Source organism: Strongylocentrotus purpuratus, unplaced genomic scaffold (assembly GCF_000002235.5).
Source record: "Strongylocentrotus purpuratus isolate Spur 01 unplaced genomic scaffold, Spur_5.0 spur5_scaffold_9, whole genome shotgun sequence".
NCBI lineage: Eukaryota > Metazoa > Echinodermata > Echinoidea > Camarodonta > Strongylocentrotidae > Strongylocentrotus > Strongylocentrotus purpuratus.
The window spans coordinates 18,460,811-18,486,727 of NW_022145615.1; the positions used below are offsets into that span (position 1 = coordinate 18,460,811).

The following is a 25,917-nucleotide window of genomic DNA, read 5'->3' on the forward strand; positions in this document are numbered from 1 at the left end:
TTTGAAGATTTGAAGGTTTCATTGGCACGCTCCTTATTTCGAACAACCAGCTAGAGAGAGAGAGAGAGAGAGAGAGAGGGGGGGGTCAGAGACAGAGACAGAGAGAACAGAGAAGGAGAGAGGGGAGTGGGAGAAAGGGGAGGGTGAGAAATAGGGGAAGGGGAGGGAGAAAGAGGGGAAGGGGAAATAGAGATAGAGAGAGAGGGGGAAGAGAGAGAGACAGACAGACAGACAGACAGAGACAGACTCACAAAGACAGACACACAGAGACAGCGAGACAGAGAGGGGAGGGAGAGGCGGAGAGAGAGTGAGAAGAAAAATAGAGAGAGAGAGAGGGGGGGGGGAGAGAGAAAAAATGAAAATAAATTTATAGTAATTTCTTTACTATTGTTGATTAAATATTATGTTCATTGATTCTTTTTCATATTCTTTCACATTTCAAATGTATTTTATGAATAAGATATTAATCAAATGAAAGCGAAATTTACAATGGTTGCAGGGATCATGGTGATTGCCATTGAGTCCGGACTGTTCTGTAAAATACTGAGAAATAAATATTTTTTGAATAATTGAAATAATTTTGAATAATTGAAATATTCACATTGCTCTTCTTCGTTCTGATCGATTCTATCTAATTCAGAGTGGATGCTTTCACCCAACAAATGGAACAGAATTGTCGTCACGACTCTGAATCCATACGAAAACTGGATTTGTTGACGGAACGGATGACGAACCTGGAGAAAGCCGTCGAGAGTTTTGTTACACATCATCAATAACATACTGCTGCCCTCTACCGTCCTGCATCGAGTCAACCTCTGTTTCATCTTGAATTGTTTTTCGTATTAATTTTTCTGTACGGCGGCAATTTCTTGTCATGAGTCATGACTGATAAAGGCAAATAGGATTGTAGCGACGTACATATACGAGAGCATTAAAGTGACCTTAATTATATTGCGGAAAAGGGGGAAGGTAAAGGAAAGAGAGAAGAGAAAGAAATAGGGGAAGAGGACAAAGAAAAAAAAAGATGATAGCACCCCTCCCATTTCCTCCCCGTAACTAGTGGTCTTCCTGAATCACATTTTATTCACCGCCTATCCGTATGATATGACCCCGGGAGCGGCTCAATTCAAGTTCAATGTATTAAATACCAATTAAAAGCATGTACACATGATAATAATGACTTAACGATCAGATATATCTAATTTTGATCTTATTCATTACCAAAAACTACGAGCAGTATTCAAACGTGATATTTGTGTATATATACTACGATTTGGGAAGTGCAATATTTTTAAAATCAATTTCTGTGCCTCTATACACGGCCCATGAGACCGGGTTTTTGTTTGGTCCCATGGACATTGTGGCAGTAATGTGGAGGGTTCACGAGACCGGAATGTTCGGTCTCGGAGACATTCGGACTCATTGGCCTGTAGCCTCCGGGACTTTCATTCAAATAGGCGGTACCTTTTGTGTCGTAACCCTTAGGAAAAGGAATTATTAATAAAGTTTTGTTCAAGTCTCTAGAATTTTAAACGAGTATGACATCTTTGTGATGATAATGTGTGTATAATGTTCTATAATTATACTTAAATTGTTTTGTTTTGTTTTATTATAGTTCAGTGCCTTAAAACGTTATATCGCCTAGATTATTCATCTTTTGTCATTAAATATTTTTAGGCGTAAATTTATCAATGAATTGATCATCGTGTTGCAATGATTCTATATGGTTATGATATTATATAACAAATGTGTTTCATTATTGATATTAGTAAACCATTTTTGTCACGGTGTTATTGTTGTATAGAGAGATGAGTAGGAAAGAGGGAAACGAAGATGAGGAGATTTAAGAATAGAACAGGCAAATAAAACGAATTACAAGCGTGTGGATATATATTCGGCTGTCACCAACGCGGTGATTTATTTACATGTTTACAAAAGGTACTACATACTTTTCCCCAAAATAAAACATTGAAAGAGTCACACAAACTGTAAAAAAAAAATGGTAACATATGAAACTTCAACATTATATGTTTGGACTCACAACAGCCTATTATTAAATCGCTTATTTTTTATAAACCATCAGTCCTCTACAACTTTTTTAGAGACAATGTTGATAAAAGAATATAAATATGACTTGTTAGAAACTTTAAAAACAAAACAGCACACTCACGAATATCGACAATTGCACCTGTTTGCATAAAGCACTGAAAGACAGACTTAAGGCACAAAAGAGAACTCACACGTGGTACACTGCAGTACACAAATATTACAGGTTTACTTATATTTTAGTTGTGCAGTGATTTCTTGAGTTCACCCTCTTATCAAGTGTGTAATACTGAAAAAAGAAAAAAAAATAGCACACAATTTGATCACCAGATTGAAGTATTACAAACAGAATTTAGCACTTTAAATGAGATAGTTTGCATTCTGAATACGTCAGTGAATACGGAAAAAAAAACATATATATTTGTATATATACTACATGAAGCTACTGTAGAATACTCTACGATTTATTTTTTCTGATATCTTTGATCATTTGTACAAAATATGTCAATATTATATAAAAGATTCTTGCATGTTTTTTCCATCTTGGTAATTATATCTGAAGTGCAATAAATGTGGATTTACGGCAATATATGTCTCTCTTTATTATCTTCTTTTTTCAAACTGGTTCTTGAATTTATACTTCTGAAAAATTGTTTTTTCCAAATATGACCCCCCCCCCTCCATGTCTTATGCAAGTTGATTGAAAAGTAAGCACCGCATTAATTAATATAAATTATTGTTAAATCATCCACAAAATGATACGAGGAGGGTCTTCTAAACTAACTGTACATAAATACGAATGTTTACATGATTTTCTATGCTTGATAGATTAGCATTAAACAAGAAATGGAGTTAGTTATACATAAAACTGTACATTCGTCATCACTTTACACCAAAGATAAATACAAAACATTTATTTACAAATCAACTCATGATACATTATCATGAATATTATGATTGAACGTAGCATGCAAATATTATGAAGTGAAGCACCATATTTTTATGGAGGGTTGTAAACTCCAGGTTCCAATAAGAAAAGAAAAATAATTTTGGTGAAAAAATTAGGTGAAATTATTTATTGCATATGAAGGTATACAACTGTGATAACAAAAAGAAAGAAGAATTTATTGGAACGATCACCTTATTCTGTACTTGTTGCTCGGGAATTATATTGAAAACCATTCTTTTCATCTATACAGGAACAGTCGCTTTGTATCTGAACAGTTAAAATTTAAGTTACTAATCTGCACTGTGGAAAACACATATTTCCATAATTAAATTTACTATCTACAAAGTTACACAACTAAGCTCAAAGTATTTAAAGACTCATAATTATGTGCTTATCATGTTCAATGATTTCAGAAAGTCTTCAATACATCGCATCAGTATTAAAAACATCATTATCAGCATGAATAAGCAGCATTCTTTAATATATTCATTTTCTTTATTCAGGCCATTGATTGAAACCCAATTCTTTAGCTGAACCCATGAAAATTACAACGTTTGTTTTTTAACGCATGAGAATGCATTAATGGCCCTATAGTTTCAATAATTCGACAACGGTTTTACACTGATTTCCTAGCCTTGCATGATCTATACAACATGTCATATAGGTACAAGAATCATCCATAAGGTTTAGATAAATGTATTATTGCTTATTAAATAGTTTATATATAATTTCTTCGGCAGCATGTTTTGCTGTGAAACAAAGTTTTGCACATTTCTCGATGATGATCAGGCAGCACAATTTCTTGAAAAACATAAAACTGTTACTTGAACGAAAATTATTGCAAAGTCAATGGAAGGTTTAGACTTGCAATAAGTTCAGGTTACCAAAGTTACCAGTTTCATAGAAGTATATATGAAAAGACATATAAATACACAATATTGTAAACCCTGAATTCACGATACCACTTATTACCTTACGCGGTCTCAGAAAACCATCTGTAAAGTTGACATATATCTAGCTAATGACGGTAGACAATATATTAACACATATAAACATGTCTCCTTCTGTTTACCAATACACACAAACTTGAAAGAGACAAAATGATTGCCTCTCTGACATATACCCTTTCCTGATTGTCTAGTTTAATTGTCAGACTGCTTTCTTGTGTTTCAATGATTCAATGCATTGGAACATTATTGCACAAATAACTCAATATTCATATCCCATAACATTTTAATCAAAGTGTATAAGGTTTTTTTTTGGTCACATTCCTCCACCGAATGGTTGTCAAATCAAACAAACTGGTAAACTACACTTCAAGAACACCAAAATTATATAGTCTAAAACAGAATGTGATCAGTATAAATACCTAAACAAAGCGAAGCCTCGCTACTAGTATCTAAATTTCAGGTATTTAATGGTTTAGTAGTCATTCAGATTAAAAGCTACTAAGTTTTCCACCTTTAACCATTCTAAATTTATCTTTTTAGCTAAAACGCTGCAGGAGTTGTTTCTGAACTCTGAATCTTAATGTTATGATTATGTGCCTTAAAATAGGATGTTATGAGATACATTAAATGAATAAAATGGAAATAGGTTTCTGAATTGATATTCTCAGCTGATTGTTATTTGCTTTTTCTTTAAAAGATGAAAATTACTTTCAACAGGCAATATACTTGTGCACAGCAAATTATAGCTAATGTTGTAATACATATGAATACTGCATGGTGAAAAGGGAATGTTAATACGTGAGACTATCCCGTGAAAGTCAGAGGGCGTTACAAATACACCGGGCATTGAATTAACGTCCTTGTAGCTATCAGCAAACGAGATAATGAAAACAAATAGTCAGCATAGTATAATATTCTACCATTTACAAGTAAGAACGATCAAGATCATATTTCAATTTAAACTAACAATTAATACCATAAAGTGTCGTCATCTTCCTAATATACTTGATAACAAACTAGATTGTCAAATGCAATATATACATGTTAAAACAAATCAAATAATAATATTATAGCGGTCTTCATGAGAGACGAAAAAGTAGTCAAACTGATCTATTACACTAGATATATACTCCTATATCCTATCTATGAAAGTATTATGACCTTTCCTAGAATCAGTCGAGTTCACATAGGCAGTGATGGTGAGCTGGTATTATCCGCCACTGCGTGGTAGCAGATTTTACTCTTTGCTACTATATCGACAATGTCTTTTCATTTGCAGTGTTGGATACGATTCTATATAATTATGGAATGTACACAAGAAATCATCTGGGTTTTTTTTAGCAAGAAGAGCGTTAACTCAAATCCTTAAACACAGAGTTAACGTCCTTCTGTATCTAAACAGATACTTATAATGATCCACTCAAATCCACGCTATAGACACTGTAACAAATCAGAATCCACCCAGCACCGAATACTGTCATCTAAGACGAACTCTCCGTCCTGCATGGTCCATCTCAAGAACAATCTTCAGCTCCCGAAAAAGTGATAACTTCCCTATATAGTCAGTCTTTCAAAGAAGTCTATTCACACCATTAACAATCATTTCATAAAACAGTTTGTTGCTCCGAGGTATGTTCGGACGGAGCACCTTATTTTGGGGAAGCGCTAGACCGGGGTACTGGTATACCGATCAAGGGATGACCTGGTACCCCCCTTGGGTAAAGAACGCCCTGGTATAAGACACTGTTCAGCTCAATACTCATCACCAGTGAGTTGTCTCCGCGCATCTCAAAGAGAGGCATGCCATTTTCTGGGTGTGCTGGAAAAATGAAAAAGAACAAAAAAGTTGTTTGAAATGTTAATAAAATTATGAGTTAACAAACTAATAATAAATAATCACATTGATTCTTTTGTTAAAAAAGTCTACATTATCTGATATACGCATACCACATATATGTGTTGAGAACCTTCGAAGATAGTTAGAACAATTTTGGAAACCCACACGATTTGATTGATTTTGGGTTTTACTTTTAAAAATATATAAATTGACTGCTGCACTTTGCTTTGGCTATGCTTTGGCTATGATTTGTACCAAAAGATTTTCTCATTAAATTTCTATTCTAAATGTTGATTTAGTCATAAATGCAGGTATTTTATACACCTGTAAATACAAAAAAATGACTGATTTTGCATGGATGTTCAATGTGACAAGTGTAAAGGTGTAGGAATCAATCTCACGTTGTATATTACTTAGTTGATAACATGATGGTGAACTGTAATAAATTGTTGAAATAAAACAGATTAAATACCGTCTGTACTAGTTTGGCTAGGAGGGATTAGACCTCCCTGCATGGTCACTGACAGGTGGTTATCTCATCAAATCAGCTTGCAATTAACATAAGAAAAAGGGGACCATGGGGGACCATGGGGGACCAACGGTCACCGCTAAGGCATTGTTTGCTATATAGAGGGCACAAGTAGCTTTAAGTAGTGCAATTGGGCCTTAAAAGAATGCAGAAAGATGGGAAGGAGATTTTTTGTTTCATTTTCACTCAAACATAAAGGGCTCGTCTTACCTCTGGCGCTGCTAACTTTAAGGTGAGCTGTAGGCATGACAAGATGCTGCTGTTGGAGCTGTAATAGGCGGTGATGATGTTCCTCTGCCAGTAGAGAGCGTTTAGAAGGGGGTGGTATCGAGCCCCTCTCTGCTAGCTCAGCAAGCATAGCTGCATGGCTGAGGGTTCCTTGTCTAGGGAAACCCAGGGGTACCGGGTGGTCATCCTCAACTGAAAGTAGAAAATAAACATGTTAAAGTCTCAAAATGGATGATTTGATGACAAAAATTTGTATACACTACTTGATAAATAGATCGTTGAAAGTTCACAGCTCATATACATACATGTAGTATATAGATTACTTTGTTTTCATAATAATTGAAATTTGGTAATCTGCTTCAGTTTAACTTCAATGATATGGTTTATGCAAGATCTTTCCAATGCAATTAATTTGAAATAAAAAAAGAGAGGCATAGAGGAGATGACAGGAATATTTCAAAAGAATGAGAACTAGCAAAGGAAACTTAGGGACAGGGAAAGGAACAGAAACAACAAGACAGTATGGGAAATACTAAATAAATAAATGAATGATAAATAAAGAAAGAAAATGGAGATAAGAGAGATAGAAGGACAACAAAGAAAGATAGACAGAGAGAGATAGAAAGAGGGAGAGAGAGAGGAATGTGAGAGTCATATAGACTTTATTCATATACAGAGAGGAAAGAAGAGAAAAGGATGATTTAGATGGGGAGAAAGATCTACAGTAAAAAGATTAAAAGTGATAAGATAGGGAGAAGAAAAAAAAGCAAAATTATGAGAGAGGGAAGGAAAAGGGGGCACAGATAGGGAGGTAACAAGAAAACAAATGTATGAGAGAGGGTAGTTGACACAGAAGAGTATGAATAGAGAGAGAGGGGATTTGTCTTCTTACTTGGTGACGTAGAAGGTGATAATCGCGGTGGTAGAGTAGGGATGCGCGATGGGTGTGGTATCATAGTAGGCGGAGGGGAACCAGAAGGGGTATGTAGATCTAACCCATGGTGGTATGCCAGGGAGGGGCCACGGGGGTGCATGTGAGGGCTGTGGTATGATGGGCGACGCCCCTCTCGTCGGTTACCATCAATGGCAGACTGGAGCTCTGAAGGGGAGCTCAGACCCTTCTTCTCACACTCGTAGGGATACAGATATTTCATATACCTGGAGAGAAATCATTCAAAGCATTACAAAAAATGTATCCCCAGTGTTTGGTGCAGGGCAGATGTCAAACATTCCATTAAAAAATCTTCTCTTGAATTCTGAACAGATCATATCCTTGTTTTGTTTCACATATTACAGACTAATTGAATGGGCATTTTATTCTGTGCTATCATGAAGCAAACTCAACCAAGAAAACAAAACTAAATAAAAAAAATTATAAAAAATTGACTGTAGATGTACATGGGTATTTTGTATGTGATTTCATAAATTCTTTGAGAAAACATATTCAATTCAATTCAAACGAACATTTATTTTCTTCCAAACAATACAATTTATAAGTAGGAACATAAATATAATTAAAGAACTTGTATTACAAGGGAAAAGGCGCGAAACCCGAAAAGCATAGCTTGTAGTGGGTACGCCCGAAACTTTTAACTTTTATGTTGTTGCTTGAAGTTCTCTGATTTGCTTAATCCAAACACTTTATAGTCAATATTCATGTATGCACAACTGATTTCAATTCTTAGTTAACTGCTGAATAGCACCTAAAATATATTTATGAAATTACTGATTTACCCTGTAACTCTTTGAATTTTATTTTTGTTACATTTCATTTAACAAAGACCTATAAATACATGTATTATAGGAAAATATGACATTTCAAAGGGTTATCACTTTGGTTGCTTTTGATGGCTCTCTTTTCGGTCAATCCTTTGCCACACATGCAATTTTGCACAAAACAATAGGCACCAATGGATGGCAGGATTGCTTTGTGTAACACAAAGGCTTCGCAGAAATCACCCATTTCCAATTTTGATTAACTCCGTGACCCCACTAATCTATACACCGGTATAGATTAATCTTTCACTGCAAACTGTTGAATAATCTTGAAGCCTTTGGTATAATTTCCCATGATAAATACAATGTGACACAGGTAGGCCTTGTTTTCATCAGCTCGAGTTTGTCAAATAACCCGCTATCTTAACTATCCCGATAACAAATTGGTCAGTTAATGTGCGTCTTCATCAGCCCGTAGTTGCAATAACCGGGATATTTAGTCGAGAAATCATCCCGAGAAATCTCGGTCTCGTTTCCAAAATATCCCACTATTAGGGAAATAGCGGGCTAAATTGCGCCTGTCCGAGCTAGTTTGTGATGAGCGTATCGGTCTGGTGAGGACGCAATTTTGAGCTTCGGGATAATATCCCAAGTCTGAAATCAGCGTGTTATTTGGTAAACTCGAGCTGATGAGGACAGGCCTCCTATTTGAGTGGAATATTAAGAGTTGAGTTGGAATACTTACTGTGTTCTCAGTGTGAAAGCAGCACTGGTGATGGATGCTGGTAGGTTAAGTCCTTTGGTTATCTCTCTCCATTGTTTCTTATTGATAACTTCCACTAAGCCACCCTTGGCGACCACTAAGTTATAGAGTTCATATAGGTCCAAGACTTGCTTGGCCATGATGGGAATCCTGTTAACAGGTGTACCTGAAAAATACAAAAGGTGAAAAAGGAACATATGAGTTAATTAATTAATGTTCGAAATACATTTTGTTGGAATATTTCCATTCAACTCTAATCACCAAATAACTGCAATTGGCGGGGGAAAATAAAGTCACATGAGCACAGAGCAATTTATCTATGGTTGGTTTCAAAAGTGTCAAAGAATAAAAAATGGATACAACAATTTTAAAAAAAAAGAAGCTTTTTGGAGTTCTCACTTAAACTCAAACGAGTTCTGGTGAATACAAGAATATATAATTCAAACTGTTTGTATAATAGGGATATACAACATTAAACATGGAAACTAGGGGGGGGGGGGGAGAATGCCAACAGAAAGAAAGTTCTATTTCAACAGGAAATCTAATTATTCCTGGGTCAAGAAATCAGCCCTTATACAAAACACTCACAAATTCCATTCTACTAATGTAAAGAAAGTAAGTACATAGTAACTGTTCTTTACTCATCTATTACAAATACATTATGATAAATATCGTTCCTCGCATTACTACAGGTATTGAAATAAACTTTAAAAATTATACTATGAACAGCATAATCCCTTTTGTAAGAATAGGTCTAAATTTAACAGGACTATATCAATATTGAATCCCAACATGCAGTTTCTGCAAATAAAAGTGAATATCATTTGAAACTGTACACGTAAGATAAAGAATGATTAAACCCCTTTATGTGATAAAGAAATAGAAGAAAGAGAAGAAGAAGAAAAGGAGATAGTACAATGTTGGATACCCCCCCCCCTAAAAGGTAGACAGATATGTCGAGAAATAGTAAGAACGAGAGTTAGTGAAAGAAAATGTCCAAAAAAAAAGAGAAAGTGAAGGGAAAAAAATAGGCGACGGTAATGGAGTGGGGGTCGGGGTCGGTGGGGAGGATGAAAAAGATAATACAGCAAAAATGGTTTGAAGAGAGGTATAAACATAAATTAAAAGAGATTATACTATTACTAAGAGCAAGGAGAGAGCGAGAGGGAGCGAGGGGAGAGATAGAACTAAGGGGTGAGAGAGTAAAAGAAAGAAAATACAATGAGAAAGAGAAAAATCATTTCTAATCCATCTTTTCTAATCCAAAAAAAGAAATAAAGATTGATTCTGTACACGGCCAGGTTTTTGTCCCCCCCCCCCTCTTTTTAGGCAATAGTTTTCTTTTTAAATCAACTTTTTAAACAACAATGTTATACTGTATTACTGTTTTGGTGGCAGCACCAGTAAAGTCTATGGCTTTCCTAGCTATCTCCACATTCATATGACATTTTTGTTGTTGTTGTATTCTATTGTAAATGTCTTCTTTAACTTGTACAATACAATATGTTCTGTATTTGATATGTTTTTTCATGAAGTGTTTTATGATGAATAAAATAAAGATCAAATCCAGATAAGGGAGGTGGAATTTATATATCAGAGAGAGAGAGAGAGAAAAGGAGAAAGAGGGAAAAACAAAAATAATGATTTGAAGAAGAAAAAAAAAAAATCTTACTGGTTTACATTTAATCTCAAATTGCTTACAAAACAACACTATTAGCAAGCGAGCAATGACTAGTAGGAAAAACAGAATCCATCTCGTAGAAATTAAGTGTTTCAATTAGAGCTTTCAGGCTGGGATATGATGTGATGACAAGATAAAAACGAAGCATAATTTAGAAATCCAATCTACATTAGAGCGTTGGTAAACACCTTGGGTTGGATTATGCATTAGTGCCCGATGATTGCTCAAATTGCCGCGTGTACTTGAAAATAATGAGTGGAAAGGATGCCAGGAATATGGGGCTAGGAACACAAGCAGTAAATCTAATCACTGGGAACGCAACAGCAGGAAAAGGTGCATAAAGCAGAAGTATTGTCTCCGATAAGGGAGGTGGAAATTGTATATCAAAGGCCTAATTCATTCGCATTGATACAGGAAGCTGGGCTAATTGTACATCTTCGATAATAATGCATGGCCACTTAAAACCCGCCAAGACAAAGGCAAGGGAGGTAGAATATTTTGTCACCCTACGAATTCCCTCACAGCTCGACCCTTTGTTCTGCCGTTGCGCTAGCCGTGCCCTGTGTCAAGAACGTGCTGATTTGCATGCTGGGATATTGGTTGAGTATTGATCTCTGAAAGCTTTATTAATATAACATGCCTGCCACAAGGGAGCTATAATTGTTGTGAACATGTTTTGATATCAATTCCCGTTGCCACTTAGGATTCCCACCCCCCCCCCCCTTCCCCCGTCATCACCATCTTACACCCGATATAGATATTCGCCACCCTTTCCCTATCTCTAGTCTGCCAATAAATATCACCGACTGAAATAAATCCCTTGCCCGGGGCGATTTATTCTCCGTTGTCTTCGTATTGACGTGTGACGAAATCCTGGTCACCAAATCCGCCAGCATCAAGCCATCGCGACAATGGCGACGGTCGATAAAAAATTGATGTTGGTGGAGATAGCCCGGGGCGATATTTACAACTCCTATTGACAATACCTGGGTGCCCTTTTCCTTGTAACGTCTTTGTCCCTCAGTTTTAATTCTAATGGCTTAGCTCCTTGTCCCTATTGTATTGACCCATCAATACCCCCCTCACTGACCATTCACCGAGAGCCCCTGACATATGTTCCGAAACAATAGATGACAACCTCTACATCTGTCACATCCAAACCGTCTTTTCAATGCGCATTGACATTTTTCTCCCATCTTTTATTTGCACTTGTTTCTGCTTGGTGTTTGCGGGTACGGCGCAGTCATTGATTTTCGTTTTATTGTTTATCTAATTCTGGTCAACATGCTTATGTTCTCCCCGAAGGACAGACGCGGCATTCTACAGGACCATGATGGAAGTTAATAAACAAGTCATTTGGAAAATAAGCTAAATCATTTGGGGCTTCTTTGTCAAAAAAGAAAAACAATTAGCCAAAAATAGCCCCGTATATTTGTAATAGTTTACTGTATATAGTTAAACACAAAATTGAGATACAAGGGTATCATTTTATTCTTAACGTCATAGCATGTAGGTGTTGTGTGACTGATTAGTACTAAAATGATAAGAATGAACACATGACAAACAAAGGCAAACTAAAAAGGCTTTAAATAAAAATATTTTAAAAAATCTGATTAACTAATCTACACCTTGGAAGGAAAGCAACGTGTGACCTTTCTTTAAGATTCCAATGCCATACAAAACATCATCATCATACTATCTCCGTCACGAGAGCTACGAGGGATTCTGAAATTGAATAAGTTCAGAATGGAGCCAGTAGCCATTTTAAGCTCTCATATCAATGACAGCTTTTCATCGTACCAACCTGTGCGTACTTCCTATTAAGTAAGGGTTTGTGATACCCTGTATCGTACCAAACATGATCTCTATCGGCCCTTGCCTGTTGAAAACTCTCCATGTTCACATTGGTTTTAATTTGCGAATGTTAATTTGTGGTTCAAGTTGGTTTCTAATCAGTCAAGGGTATACTTAATCCTCTATATTTCAAAGGACAATAAAAGACTGGCAGAGCAGCTATAATTGGACTATTTCCTTATCATCAATGCACCGCTAATATTTGATGTTATGGAGCAAGTTGATAAGAAAAACATACATGAAAAAAATGTTTCAAAAATATGGTTTTTAAATTAAAGAGGAAACATGGAAATGAAAGAGGGTTAAAGTGAATTTTTTTAAACAGTATCTTGTAATAACTCATTGGTTGAATTCGCAGGAATCATTGAATAACGGTAGTGTCTCTATTCTCATAAAAGGGTGAAACTAAAGGGTTGTATTATTGTCTTAGTTTGCTTTTCTGTACTTATCATATCCCCTTCAATAATGAAATGTCCATAATGTGCTCTTAATCAAGCAAATGTACCTTTTCAAGTTACGCTTTCATCCAAAACATCAAAGAACACACTTTAGAAAGACAAGCGTTTTAGCCCCGTTTCAAATCAATTATTTGTCACCAAAGGCAGGCGCTAAGAGCCGGGCTCTCCACACATTATTACTACGTCCTCGAAAGTCTTGATCTCTCTTCTCTCTTCCTCTCCTTCACCTTCCGATACCTCGTCGTCTTCAAGAATCAGATCTTGGTTCTCTTCTTATTAATAGGACTGTTTTCAGCGTTCCAACCTCACCGGCTTCCGATAAAGCTAAGAGCAGAGGAAAATCTATGTCTTATCTTTTCCCGCCATGTGTTTGAGGAAATCGTCCCTCACCACACTCATATAAGAGGATGCTGCTTTTTTTTCTTTAAAGAGCAAAACAATAATGATAATAATAATCATAATATCACCTGGGGGATGTAACATGAATGTTGGTATAAGAGGTCTTCGTGATATATCATATACGCCCACTTGGTTACATGAATGCCGATCTTGCATGCATGAGGCTACTTGACGTCTCGTATTAGAATCCTAACAGCCCGGTCCTTGGCAATTAGAAAACCGGCTCTATGCCATGCCTTACCTATCGACAGAATATCTTCACAATATTGAATACCATTTTACACTTTGGGGTTGCTACTAACTACCAAACTACAATTTTGTTTAAAAGATTCATCATGAATTAAAACAATTTTTGATTAAAGAATAATCATCCAAAATTAAAAACCCACAAGGCTTTCTCCCCCTGTTCACATTATTTTTTAACACTAATTCTTCATATGTTCCTCGTTTTTTCTCTTGTCTCAATACATTCCTTTATGCCTCCCTGACTGCACTTGATAATCATTCAGAACTAATCCCGGCTCAACTTTATGATTTATCACTCTGGAATACTCAATTTATGTCAAGAAAAACAGATGACTGTTGCGCTGATGTTTTGTTCTAAACTCTCCAATCATTTCCTTAACTTTGAAACCATATAACATTAGTAGGCTGTCTCATGTCTGTCTACCGCTCTTGTCTCAAATAATTAAATTAAAAACAGGATACCTGGTAATCATTACCAATTTTGCTTGAAATTAATCTCATAATGACCCTATGTCCAATCACCAGATTGCCAGGAGATGAGGGAGAATTAGTTGGCTTGATGACAAACAACCACAATACGTCGCCATCACCCAGAATTAATCAAAGCCATATACCCAAGATGGGCGTGGCAATCTCAAGAAACACCCAAATGCCCCGGGTCCTGCCTGGCTGGTTAGAAGATCTAGAGGAGAGCAGTTAGAAAAAGGGGCTTTGTATTTACTCAGAATGCTGAAAACTAGCGAATCACCTTCCCTTCCGACATACAATAGTCTAACCATCTAGACTCCATTTGCTCAAGACATATTCTTTACAGAATTACAAGATTCCACATTGATGCACGTATGGAAAATATATACATTTCTTAAGCATCAATCAATGATTTTTATTTAAAAAATCAACTTCATGAGGGCTGTGGAAAATTTTCTTTAGAATTATTCAAGATTCATTGATCGTTTCACTTTAACAACTGAAGATTCTTTTTTTGTCTTGCAAATTTGTTTCTCTAATTATACTGTGACCTTTTTGTGCTCATATTTCGCTTCCATAGTTATTTTCCCTTCAGTCCCTACAATGATCAATTTAAATCAGTAAAAACTAAGGACTCTCAAATAATTACTTAACACATTTACAACACAGGACATAAAGATGTTCCTGAATCGTATCAAACAAGTTTTATTTCACAACTCAGTACAAAAAAAAAGACTTCTATATGTTCATGTTATGAATGGAGAGGAAACACAATTTTAGCAGTACAAGATGAGAATATGAATACATGTAAATAGGAAAGAGGGAAATTGTAATTGGAAAACTAAGACAAAAGATGGGGGGAAGGGAAATTACTAGATGAATAACAACAACAAGATGTAGATTTTAAAAAAGGGGACAAGAGAACCAAATTTAAGAAAAGCAAGAATTTGAATAAATGAGGACAGACTGGAAAGATCAAGTGATGTTAATAATTATGACGACCAAGAACAAAAATTAAAATGACAAGACAAGATTAGACAATTAAACATACAGGGCAAGAAAACAATGAATCACGTTTCCAAAATGACCCAAAGTCTGAATTCCAAGACCATCTCGAGCAATCCTCTAGTGCCCCGTAATCATTTTTCATGCAACTTCCACATAATGGTTTTCATCATAGGATATCAAGTTAAAGAGGAGCCCTTAATCTCCTTTTCCTCCCTTCTAAACCATAGCACCACCTCATTCCCTGGGGAGGACTTATCTCCTTATGAGCAAAGTATTACTACTTAGGTCCCCGATCAGAGCAGAGGCTCACTGCCCTCAAGTCTTCAATACACAGGTGTGTACGGTGCAGGGCATGTGCTAATTCAGTCTGACAAAATTAGTCAATTTTGTACCAATTTGCCAACATGCCGTACGCCATAATGAAATGACTTTAATACACGTATTATGATTATGAGGCTACAACTTAATTATTCATACCCCTTGTAAAATTGATGTTATTAGTGTGCTTTTCGTAACTCGAGAATCATGAGAAGGTAAAGTGGACTGGTTGAATCAGGGCTTTTGTTGAATGCTGTAAGATGTAAGCTTTGATTCTCAAGAAACATAAATCGGGACAAATCTATTTTTCACATCTTTGAAAATTGTATATTACTTTTATAGGAGATTGAGGTATTTAAGAAGATATGTTAAACTTATTAATAAATATAACTATGTCTGCTATGACTTTAGAAACAGATTTAATTCCCTCCTAACTATAAACAGATGAATACATACGTGTTTGCAAAACTTCAATTCAATTTAGGATAAGGAAGCAAAGTCATCGATAATGAGAAACAACTACATGAGGCAAAATAACCTTTTACCAAAAAAGACTGAAACGTTTTTGTAGTATGAATCATTGAAGATTTAGCGAATTTGTTTTGATGTAAGAGAGGAGTAAATGGTAATTTTTTCAATGTGCAGGTAACAGTACTGCATACATAAATTAAGAATGGGGGAGGGGTAAATATTTTTAGCCTCCAACACTTGTTAATTTCTACATAAACAGACGATAATCATATCTTAATTAGAATAAGAATCTAAAATGAAATATAAGGGTGTAAGTGAAAGTAAGTTGCTGAAAAACAAACTCCCATAATCTGGCTGAAACTAGAATTGATTGATTGAGGATTTACCAATTCAGTGGGTGTCAATGACATTGTCAAAACTTTTTGATGAAACATCCCCAGCCCCCCCCCCCCTCCCTCCCTTCTTCTATGGATTCCACTACCAAAGGAGAGATTAAACTAGGATAGAGTTTTTCAGTTAGAGGATTAATCTATTGAAGAGAAGATAATAAGAACAAGGAATAGAGGGCAACTGTTACTTTCCCATCAGCACAAGGATTAATTTAATTCCTTGCTCTTCCTAAATAGACAGAAAAAAAAATCAATTATCTATTCATCTGCTTAGAAACTTGGACAAGTTCATTGCATGTAAAAGATCAATCGAAGGGGGTGAGAGTGGATTCTATCGATTTCTGCTTGATTTCCTTTTCAATTACGCCGTATAAACCAGGAAGCTTTGATCGATAACCACAGAATTAGCCCCGAACTTATGTCTTGGTCTACTTAATACCATACTTTTGGCAATGAGGATTATCGTTGAAGTGGGAATTTGGAGAGAATTTCCCACAATGTCCTCTTCCTCTCTATAACCCCCCCCCCCTCCTCCTTTCACCATTCTTATTTTCTCTCTAATGTGTATCACGCATCAGTGAATTTATCTATTTTATATTTATCTTCTTTTCTAGGATTCCATTTCTTTCATACTCACTCTCTTTTTCCTCTAACTACTCTCATCAGTACTGTAGGCATACTGCTGAAATATTCATTACTAAATGGTTATCAACGTAACCAAAATCACTGAATTAAAATTCAAACACTGCCTGCATCATAAAATGGAGAATTCAATTTTCCACATTTGTTTCACATCCCTATTGTGTCAAATGTTTAGAGGAATAGTGCATTTCGGGTTTCTCTCTTTAAGAATGAAACGACTTAAAGAAAACGTCCCCTCAAATGCATTTGTTTATGATTGACACATAATTTCGAAAGATACAGATTTCATCGAAATAGGTAACTCCTTTAAAAAAAAAGAATTTCATTAGATATACAAATAACGTTCATTATTATTATTATTATTATGAATAAACGACACCTATTTCTCTGCCAAAAAAATAAATATAGGATAAATATAAACCACACAACAAATTAAATTCTACTCATTACATTTTATTATTCATGTAGTAGAGTAGTAGACTTTATTGGATAAGTTGTTTAGCATAGGGCTAATCTGCCACAAGGTCTCCTGGCCAAGAGTTAATTCAAATCAAATTTGATGCAAAATACTTGTTAGGTCTCAGTTGAAGACTGATAAAAAGGACAAATGCAATCTAAGAAACTTTTGCGAAAAAAAGGATTTCCTGACTTTCTCTTTGAAAAAAAGATAAGTAAGTATTTTACATTTCTTAGAGGACAAGGAACTTCTTAAATGCCCGAACGACAGAATCAATTAAAGAACACAGGTGCAAAAAGAATCTTACAATAAACCATCAATGCCTCGCAAATGCCACAAACTTGTTCTCCGAAACCAATCAATCTATTCTTTTATTGATCTAAACGATATTACTTCATCTTGCCCATCACCACCACTTTAAGATCCACTAAGCATCCTTTCATCTGATACACAAGTGTTTTTATACCAAGCCAAGGTATTTCCTCTTTTTACTAAACCTCTTTTGTTCCCTTACATCTCTCCCTTTCACCGAAAAAGTAATTCTTTCTCATTCTCAGTGTTTCTGTCTTCTCTCCGGCAGTGGAATCTCTTTTGATATGCAGGTTAGATTGAGTTCTGGACCGGATAGCCTCAGGAACTTGAGCAAACCAAACCAGACCAAGTGGAAGTAAACACCATCTATTCATCTCAACTGGATACAGTGGCAAAAACGTAAGAGGGCTACTGGTGGTTTGCTTATTCAAAGCAGGAAGAAATTTGAAGGGATGATAGCTCGCAAGATTAAACCCTTTTACATAAGATTGAGACGATGGGTGAATCCTTGATTAAATACGACCTATTGTCATGCTAAGTTCCTCTCTTAAAGAGTGGGGGATTATTTTTTGTTCACCCTCCTCAACTCCGACAAAACTGGTATGCGCAATCCAGCAAATAGGCGAGATAACAGGTCGAGAACAATCAAACCAAATTTTGGATGCATGAGAGAAAGAATAAAAGATACGGAAAAGACTTTCTGATTCCCATTGAGCCATTCACTGTCACGGTGATTCGATTCTTCTCTCCATGTTAGCTTTTAGATTTAGCACCAGATTGAGAAGAAAACGGAGGTGAATTGGAGGAAGAAGCCCAATTTGTGGCGAAAGCTTTGCATTAAGTTGGCAGACAAACACGAAACCTGTTTGTGAAGTTTTTATATCTTGAGGTGTTTACATCCAGCTCAACCACTGACAAATAATGAAGAATTCGATTCAAATTCCTCACAAACAAATGGCAGGACCAAATGACCTGGTGTGTGACTCAACATGTAAAAGAGACATGTAATATAAAAGTGTTGAATTTATAATACTTTCTTTTATATCTTCCTACGAAATGCTCCTATTCGTACAATCTTTCCCTTCCTGTCATAACTCTACTTTGATATGCCATTTCGATAAACAACTTATTTTCTCATTTAAAAGAAAAAACAGATCGCCTTAGTCCAACTTTTGGCAACTATAGGGAACATACTCATAAAGTGCAGCCGGACACCTATAAGTTTTCTTGTCATTATTGATAGATTAGCGAGGATAAATTTGTAGCTTTTGTAGAGCCGACTGTCTGCTGGTTTAGGCTCATGAAATCTTATATTGGTTGATGAGAATAGCAAAAATTGCCAGGATTCTTCCCTCTGCTCTGACAGACGACCGAAAGTGCAAAGAATGCAGCGGAAACACTTGTATGAATCCATGGGTTAACATAATCTTCAGCAGAATCATTAGATGATCGACCAAAATCTTATCTTCCTACGAGACAGGTGTATATACCATTAGAAGCCCCATACTAATATGCCCCATGTGACGACTAAATTTATTTTCTGTAATTTTGTAAAATATCTAGCCTATAAAAACGAAAGTATAAGGCAATCATTCCTTTCTAAAATAATATACCCCTTAAGATTGGATCCACACATCTTAGCCACTATTGCTCTAACACGCTTTATATATTGAATAAGTGGATTGATTCCATTTTTATTAAACAACAAGCAGGCAAAGGTTAGGTTGGCAAGTATCACTATCTTGTTAGCTCCACAATAAACCCACCAATTTCCTATTCAGTAGCATCATAAAGCTTTTCTGTCATCATAATACTTATATAGTAACGGTCATTAAAAATTGCATATAAAAATGTTTGCTTATCATTTCTTGCCCTATTTTCATAAAAGCATCATAAAACACTTCGAAACTGTAATTATTTTTGAATTAAGTATCGAAGAGAGTGTGGAGGTGTCGTGGTCTAGTGGAGACGTCACCGTACTGTGGATCACATGGTTCGCGGTTCGAGTCCCGCCCGCGTTATTAAAGTCTGTAGGCAAGACACTAATTTACATCTGCCGCACTCGACCCAGGTGAGGTAAATGGGTACCTGGCAGGAATTAAGTCCTTGAAATGCTATATAGAGTGCAGTAATGGCAGCCATGCTAAAACCGGGGAATTAATTGTGGAGCGCCACGAGTGTCGAATCTGACTGACATGAGCGCTATACAAGAACCCACTTTTATTACTACTATTATTAATGAGTATAGTGATCACCATGACAAAGGAAAGCTCAATCTATTTATTGTTCCTCATATTTGCTTTTCATATTACCTACTCCGTTCACTTAACCGCTATTTCCATCTTTATTATGCTGCAGAGTATGTCATTTAATTTCTAATTTATCAAACACGCCCAATTTTTGATGACGAGCACTTTCCTCTGCCATCAATCTACTTTCAATTAACCTGCTTTTGAGAGTGTTTGCTTTGTATTGATGTAATTAATTTCTTATTGCTTGTACGTGAACATCATGCAGAATCTCTTTCTCCTTTCTCCCGTGGAAATTTTATCTACATTTTACATCAAACCGTAATATACTGTTTTATATACTGTTATAGTCAAGGTTACAATTTATTTCAACCTCCTTTTCTCGAAGTTCACCAATCCTCTTTTAATCTTCTTCTTGAATTATACAGAACTCAGTTCCCCTTTTTTATATGTTGATTCTACCCATCTTTTCTTGTATTATTATTTCTTTGTCTAGCATTAAGACGCACTACATATGTTTTAGTCTACCTAAGAGAGTGATATTACAAAGTGAATTATATACAAACATCCGCCCCCTTGAATCTCCAAGAAACTATTTATTTAATGCAAGTTATGCAACCCATTGTATAAAATCGACACAACTCAACACTAATTGAGTCCATTAACCAATAGAGCCGTGATTGTTTCAATTTAAACTGAATCCAAGATGACAGAGTATACAAAATGAAGAATAAAGTTAATAGTGGGTATTTCAGATCTATCGGGTTTATCTGGTATCCAAGGCCACCTCATATAAATAATTCATTGCCATACACTATTTTATATTCAGATTCATGTTGCATGGCATGTGTCTTAAAATGTTGGAAAGCTGAAACAAGACTGCAATTAATTATCAATTAATACGACAACAGAGGACTTTCTTTCCCTTTGTTATACCTAATTTAATGTATCCCTTCGCCCATTTTGTGTTTGTTTTGCTTTTATGTATTTATCATCCGAAATGTTGCAAAACATCAACAAGTTCAAGTGCAGTTATAAAACGTATTAACACACACACGCACGCGCGCACACTGAAATATACATAAATGAAGTTTTATCTCTTGCCATTTGGCTTGAGAGAATGCACAGGCAGGGAGAAGATGGATTCATAACAGTAGGTACTATATCACGTGATGAGAGCTAGATAGGCGTTGGATCTGCATTAACCCATGAATTACGGGAACCGACTGGATCATGTACAATGCCTATATGAATGACAGAATTCAGTAGTCATTGGGCTGATCTGGCTCTTAACAGACGAGATACATATTTACGTAATACAGTGTCCTTCTAACCATTTTCATCCAAAGCTAGGCTGATTATATTTGGCCGAATCAGATCGCCGCGATTGATTTTCCCTTAGATTATATTTCATATTCCACGGGATGCCGTATTAATGGATTCAATCAATATCAATTAAATTGGAGGCTTAACGCACTTATCATAGTTTGTCTCAAGCTGTCGCATTAATTCCATACGTACCACTGACAAGGTACCTTGGTGTAGATAGATAGTAAAGAATGCCTTTGATATTTTCATGTTTTCAACCTAGTAGCAAAGAGGCAATGCTATTCTTGCTATGTAAACAAACGTAATGGACTTTATGAATGTAACAAAAATCCACTGGGCAAGGTAGTCAGCAGACGGGTAATTGTGGAGTTTATTGCAGTGATAAAATAGACATTTGAAAATACCATACAGGGAAACATCCATAAAATGACCTTTTAGGTATGATGTCTTATTTTAGAATAGAAGGATGCAAGATCTGGCCTGTGTAAAAAGAATTGACACAGCAAACACCAAGCGAAATATATATTCCTGAATTATTTTTGCCTTAAAATAGAGGAAAATTATGAATGAAGACAACTATGTTCAGTTTTATTCTTTGTGTTTATAAAAGGTTACATCGTTATTAGTGTTTGTATTGCTATTTGTGTGTTTGTGTGTGGGAGGGGGTACTCTTATAGCCAAATCTTCAGTAATTAAATAAATTGAGCTTCGTGTGTTTGTTTTCCCTAATACCCGAAAATGCTGGTCAAACCCTACATGGTATCTGTAAATGCTAAAAACTTAATATAATCATTATAGTGGGAAAAATATTGATTCTCAAACTTTAAGTTTCTCCTCTTCCTGTTAAAACTGCTTTTCATAGGGGAAAAGGGAAACATTCTACTTCATAACAAATGACTACTACTCCTTTCGTAAGATTGTTTTTCCTTATGAAAAATAAGACTTACCTCGCTTCTGCATGTAACTGAACAGGTCATCTAGGAATTCTTTCCTCTTAGAATCAGTTGAGAGTTCATAGAGCTATGGAAAAATAGATGAAAATCAAACAATTAGATACAGACAAGTTTATAAAAGGAGTACTTCACAAAAGTGGTTCATTGCTTTCATTTTCGTCTAACTAGAAGCTGTGATAATGATAATAGAGCACATGGGGCATGTTTCAACACATGATGGGCATGGGAACTCAAAAGAAAACACACTTATTATTAGCGTTATTGACTGAACTAACACATCAACATTTCTCTTGTTCAGTTCAAAGAATTTTAGAACACACGTTTTAATGTCTTTAACAGTGGTAACGTAATAATGGCTAATTTGCAATTATTGAATACAATATTACATTTTGTACCTGTATTCTCCCTTTGGGGGCTCTCAAACCTGTTAAATCGATCAAATTCGGCAAATACAATAAAACTTATTTTCAGATGTCTCTTAGGTTTATTAATAATCTCATTAAAAATGATACGTTAGATCCTTTGGACAAGGCTTCGACCAATATTATTCAAAACACAAGTTTCTACTTTCCTGACCACATATACACAATACTTAATATTGGAAGAACTAAGTGATCGAATGCAGTTTAAATTAAGCGAAATATTATATAATGTAAGAATAAACTTTTATTTGAATATATCATTATTAAACTAAATCACTTTATAAACAGGTGTCAGGGAAACTATTGTTTGGTTTGGTATGTTTGTTACACAAATTGAGGTATTATTAATTTACTCTATAAATTGTGTAAAAAGCCTGACACAAAATTGTGTAAAACTAACAATCACCAATTTAGTATATATTAGACAAATCAAAGATGAATTTGAGGTATCTTCTGAAAATCTTACCTGTTTGAACTGTTCTTCAAAAGACCATTCCGTCTGAGGTTTGTCTCCATCTCTGTCTTCCAGGCCTGCTCCCATCTTCATCTCATCTTTCAACCCAATATCCATCTCCATCTTGGCGATTCCGTCTTCCTTCTTGATGAGAGGATGCGCTGCTTTCATGTAGGAGTGTGGTAAATCAGGACTGCCTCCATGCGCAGCTCGGTGGGAAAGGTAGGGATCATGGTCGTTGTCATGGTTACTACCGTTGGTGAGAGGAGGAGGGGACTGGGTGATGGGTTCCTCCAGGCGGGTAGAAACAAATCGGCGGTTTTTATCCATCATCTCCTTGAGGTGGGCGTTGGCTCGCATCATGTTCAGATCAATATGGGCGTGGCTGGTTTCACGTCTACCAGGGGGTTCATCCTCCCTCATCTCATCCTCTGATCGCCTTCCATCATCTTCTTCCCTTTCCTCCTCCTCTTCCTCCTCCTCATCCTCCTCTTCATCTCGATCTGCTCTCATCATCCGCCGCCTCTGCTCCTCAAGAATGAGCCTCCTCTCCTCATCCTCTTCCTCCATGAGCTGTCTTCGCTGGTCTTCAACCATCCTCCGGCGCTGCTCTTCTACTATCCTCCTCTGTTCCTCAATGATCCGCCTCTGCTCCTCCATGACCCTCCTTCTCTCCATCTCATCAATCTCTGTAGCTCCAGCCCGCTCCTCCTTAACACGTTCCTCTTCGTGATCACTGGTAGTATCCACACTCATTCTCCTCACTTTCTCTTGGTATTCACTCTCATCTTCCCCATTTTGATGGATATATTTCTCGAGGATCTCTCTTCGTGACATCTCAAACATAGCAAGATGCCTCGGTGACTGCATTAAAAAAGATAACATTTACGAGAATTGTCATAAAAGCCTGATTTGATAGCATATAGAGAGAAAGAAGGGAGGGAAGAAAAGCAATTGCTAACATCATAAATTCTCGTGAACAAATATTTTTGCAAATAGGTCACTACTTGGGCCCTTGTTATATCATCAATATTTTTATAGGCTTTCATCTGAATCATTTAGCTTTATATTGAAGGGGCTTTTACTGTCTAATTTGCAAGATACTTTTTGTTATTGTAAAAACTGCAAAATGGTCTTAACAATCAGACACTTTCCTGAATAACAAAACAAAAACTAGCGAAGTAAAAGATGAATACATAGAAAAAAGAAACATATTTAAAGCAAAAGAAAACAAATTGGACCTGAAATATAAATGCGAAACATCAATGTATACATCATACATGATTTCGTAAATACAATTAACAGACACAAAAACAATCAGTCAAAAAAACATACACATACACACATGAAAAAGAAAAAAACATCGGTCTCTTCATGCACCCAGGCACCAGAAATCGGCAATTATTGACCGCAATACCGATAAATTTTAATTATTTATATTAACAGGGGAAATTCCCATCCCATAACAGAACCAAGAATGTCAAGAACTCACCATATGTTTTGTTGCCGCGGTATAAAGTGATTCCATTTCCCGTTTATGTTGAAGAAATGTTCTCGATGAGATCGCCTGATATTAACAGGTGGAGTCTCCGAACTTTCGCTCTCCTCACGCCCGTAGCTGACCGCCCGGTGGTTCACCCGATCTCCGCTCGAGCGCTCAAATCACTGGTCCAAAGTCGGTTATCCCGCGATTCCTAATTTATTGTTTTGACTTGACAAAATAACTCTCTCGTCGAAAAAGTTTACACCTTATGAGCGAGTGTCATGATTGGACTAACAGAGAAGGATTGTGTGATGACTGCGAGCTTCTGTCTAACTGTTTGAATGACTTTGTCCACTTGACTCACGCAGGTTTAATACACCGGTCATGAAATAATTGCTGCGAAATAAATGCTCTTGAACAATAAAACTCTCGTCGTCGGTGCGACCTGTTCTCACTTCCCGTCTTTGATACGCTCACACCATACCAATATTCATTGGATACCGAAGGGGTATCAAAAGTTATCGCACAGGTGGTGGCGGCCAATCAACGCTCGCAAACTGAGCTACGCACCACTGCGCATGCGGGCTAGCATCAACATCAAAAAGTACATTCGCAGCGATTGAACCTTTCTCACACAACACACACACAACACACAAAATATTAATGGAATTTCCGACTGCAATTAGAGAATTCTTGTGAAGTTCATATCAAGGGTATAGTCGAGGAATCTTTCAATTTCGTAAAATTGTTTTAGCTAACACAAAAAGGGGCCATATCATAAGGCATCATTACGCTTTGCGGCGGAAGTTTTATTAAGCAAAATTTAGTATTCAGAGGAAGTAGTATTATTTCTTGGGCATGTTCTTTGTGCTTGTTTGCAAATTGTGTTCTTTGGGTCATGAAGGGGTCGGTTATTTCTCACTTCCGTCGATCGGCACTCAATATAGATGGAGATGGGAGCACGCCCTTGAAATAAAAGACTGATGTGAAACTTATTGACCGGTAGAGAGTTGTTTACTACTACGGGGATGAAAGAGTATTGATCGGTCGATCTGCCTTCCCTAATCATATAACATGTTATCTTTTCAATCTAGTACACTGTGCTACTGACCCGTAACCACATTACGTGTTTAATACAACATAATCGTTACATGGTTTCCAACATCACACGGCTTGAAGAAATAATTAAATATTATGCAGAGTTAAGATACATGCTCTATTTGTTTTCGGGGAGGGAGTGGTGTGAAAGTGTTTGATGTCACAATATGAAGACCTGAAGAAGTTAGATGAACAGAAGATTAATGAG

General features: G+C 36.3%; 2 protein-coding genes across 3 annotated transcripts in view; one reads left to right on the forward strand and one right to left on the reverse strand.

Annotated features, from left to right (window-relative positions):
- LOC577250 (transient receptor potential cation channel subfamily M member 3) overlaps positions 1 to 2,354 on the forward strand; it is a 30,908-nt gene extending 28,554 nt beyond the window's left edge. For both annotated transcript variants that reach the window (XR_004062512.1, XM_030977291.1), the window contains one exon: positions 641 to 2,354. Coding sequence is in view for 1 of the 2 variants with exons in the window: in XM_030977291.1 (XP_030833151.1) it covers positions 641 to 776 (136 nt within the window). In the remaining variant the exon portion in view is untranslated. The remainder of the gene's footprint in view (positions 1 to 640) is intronic.
- dri (deadringer-like) lies at positions 1,891 to 25,089 on the reverse strand. Its single transcript, XM_011671268.2, is given in 8 exon segments — positions 1,891 to 5,660; positions 5,663 to 5,764; positions 6,522 to 6,731; positions 7,432 to 7,697; positions 9,001 to 9,184; positions 22,247 to 22,319; positions 23,141 to 23,992; positions 24,621 to 25,089. Coding segments are annotated over 8 exon segments (1,773 nt in total). The 5' UTR covers positions 24,657 to 25,089; the 3' UTR covers positions 1,891 to 5,610.
- Between the last annotated feature and the right edge of the window lie 828 nt (positions 25,090 to 25,917).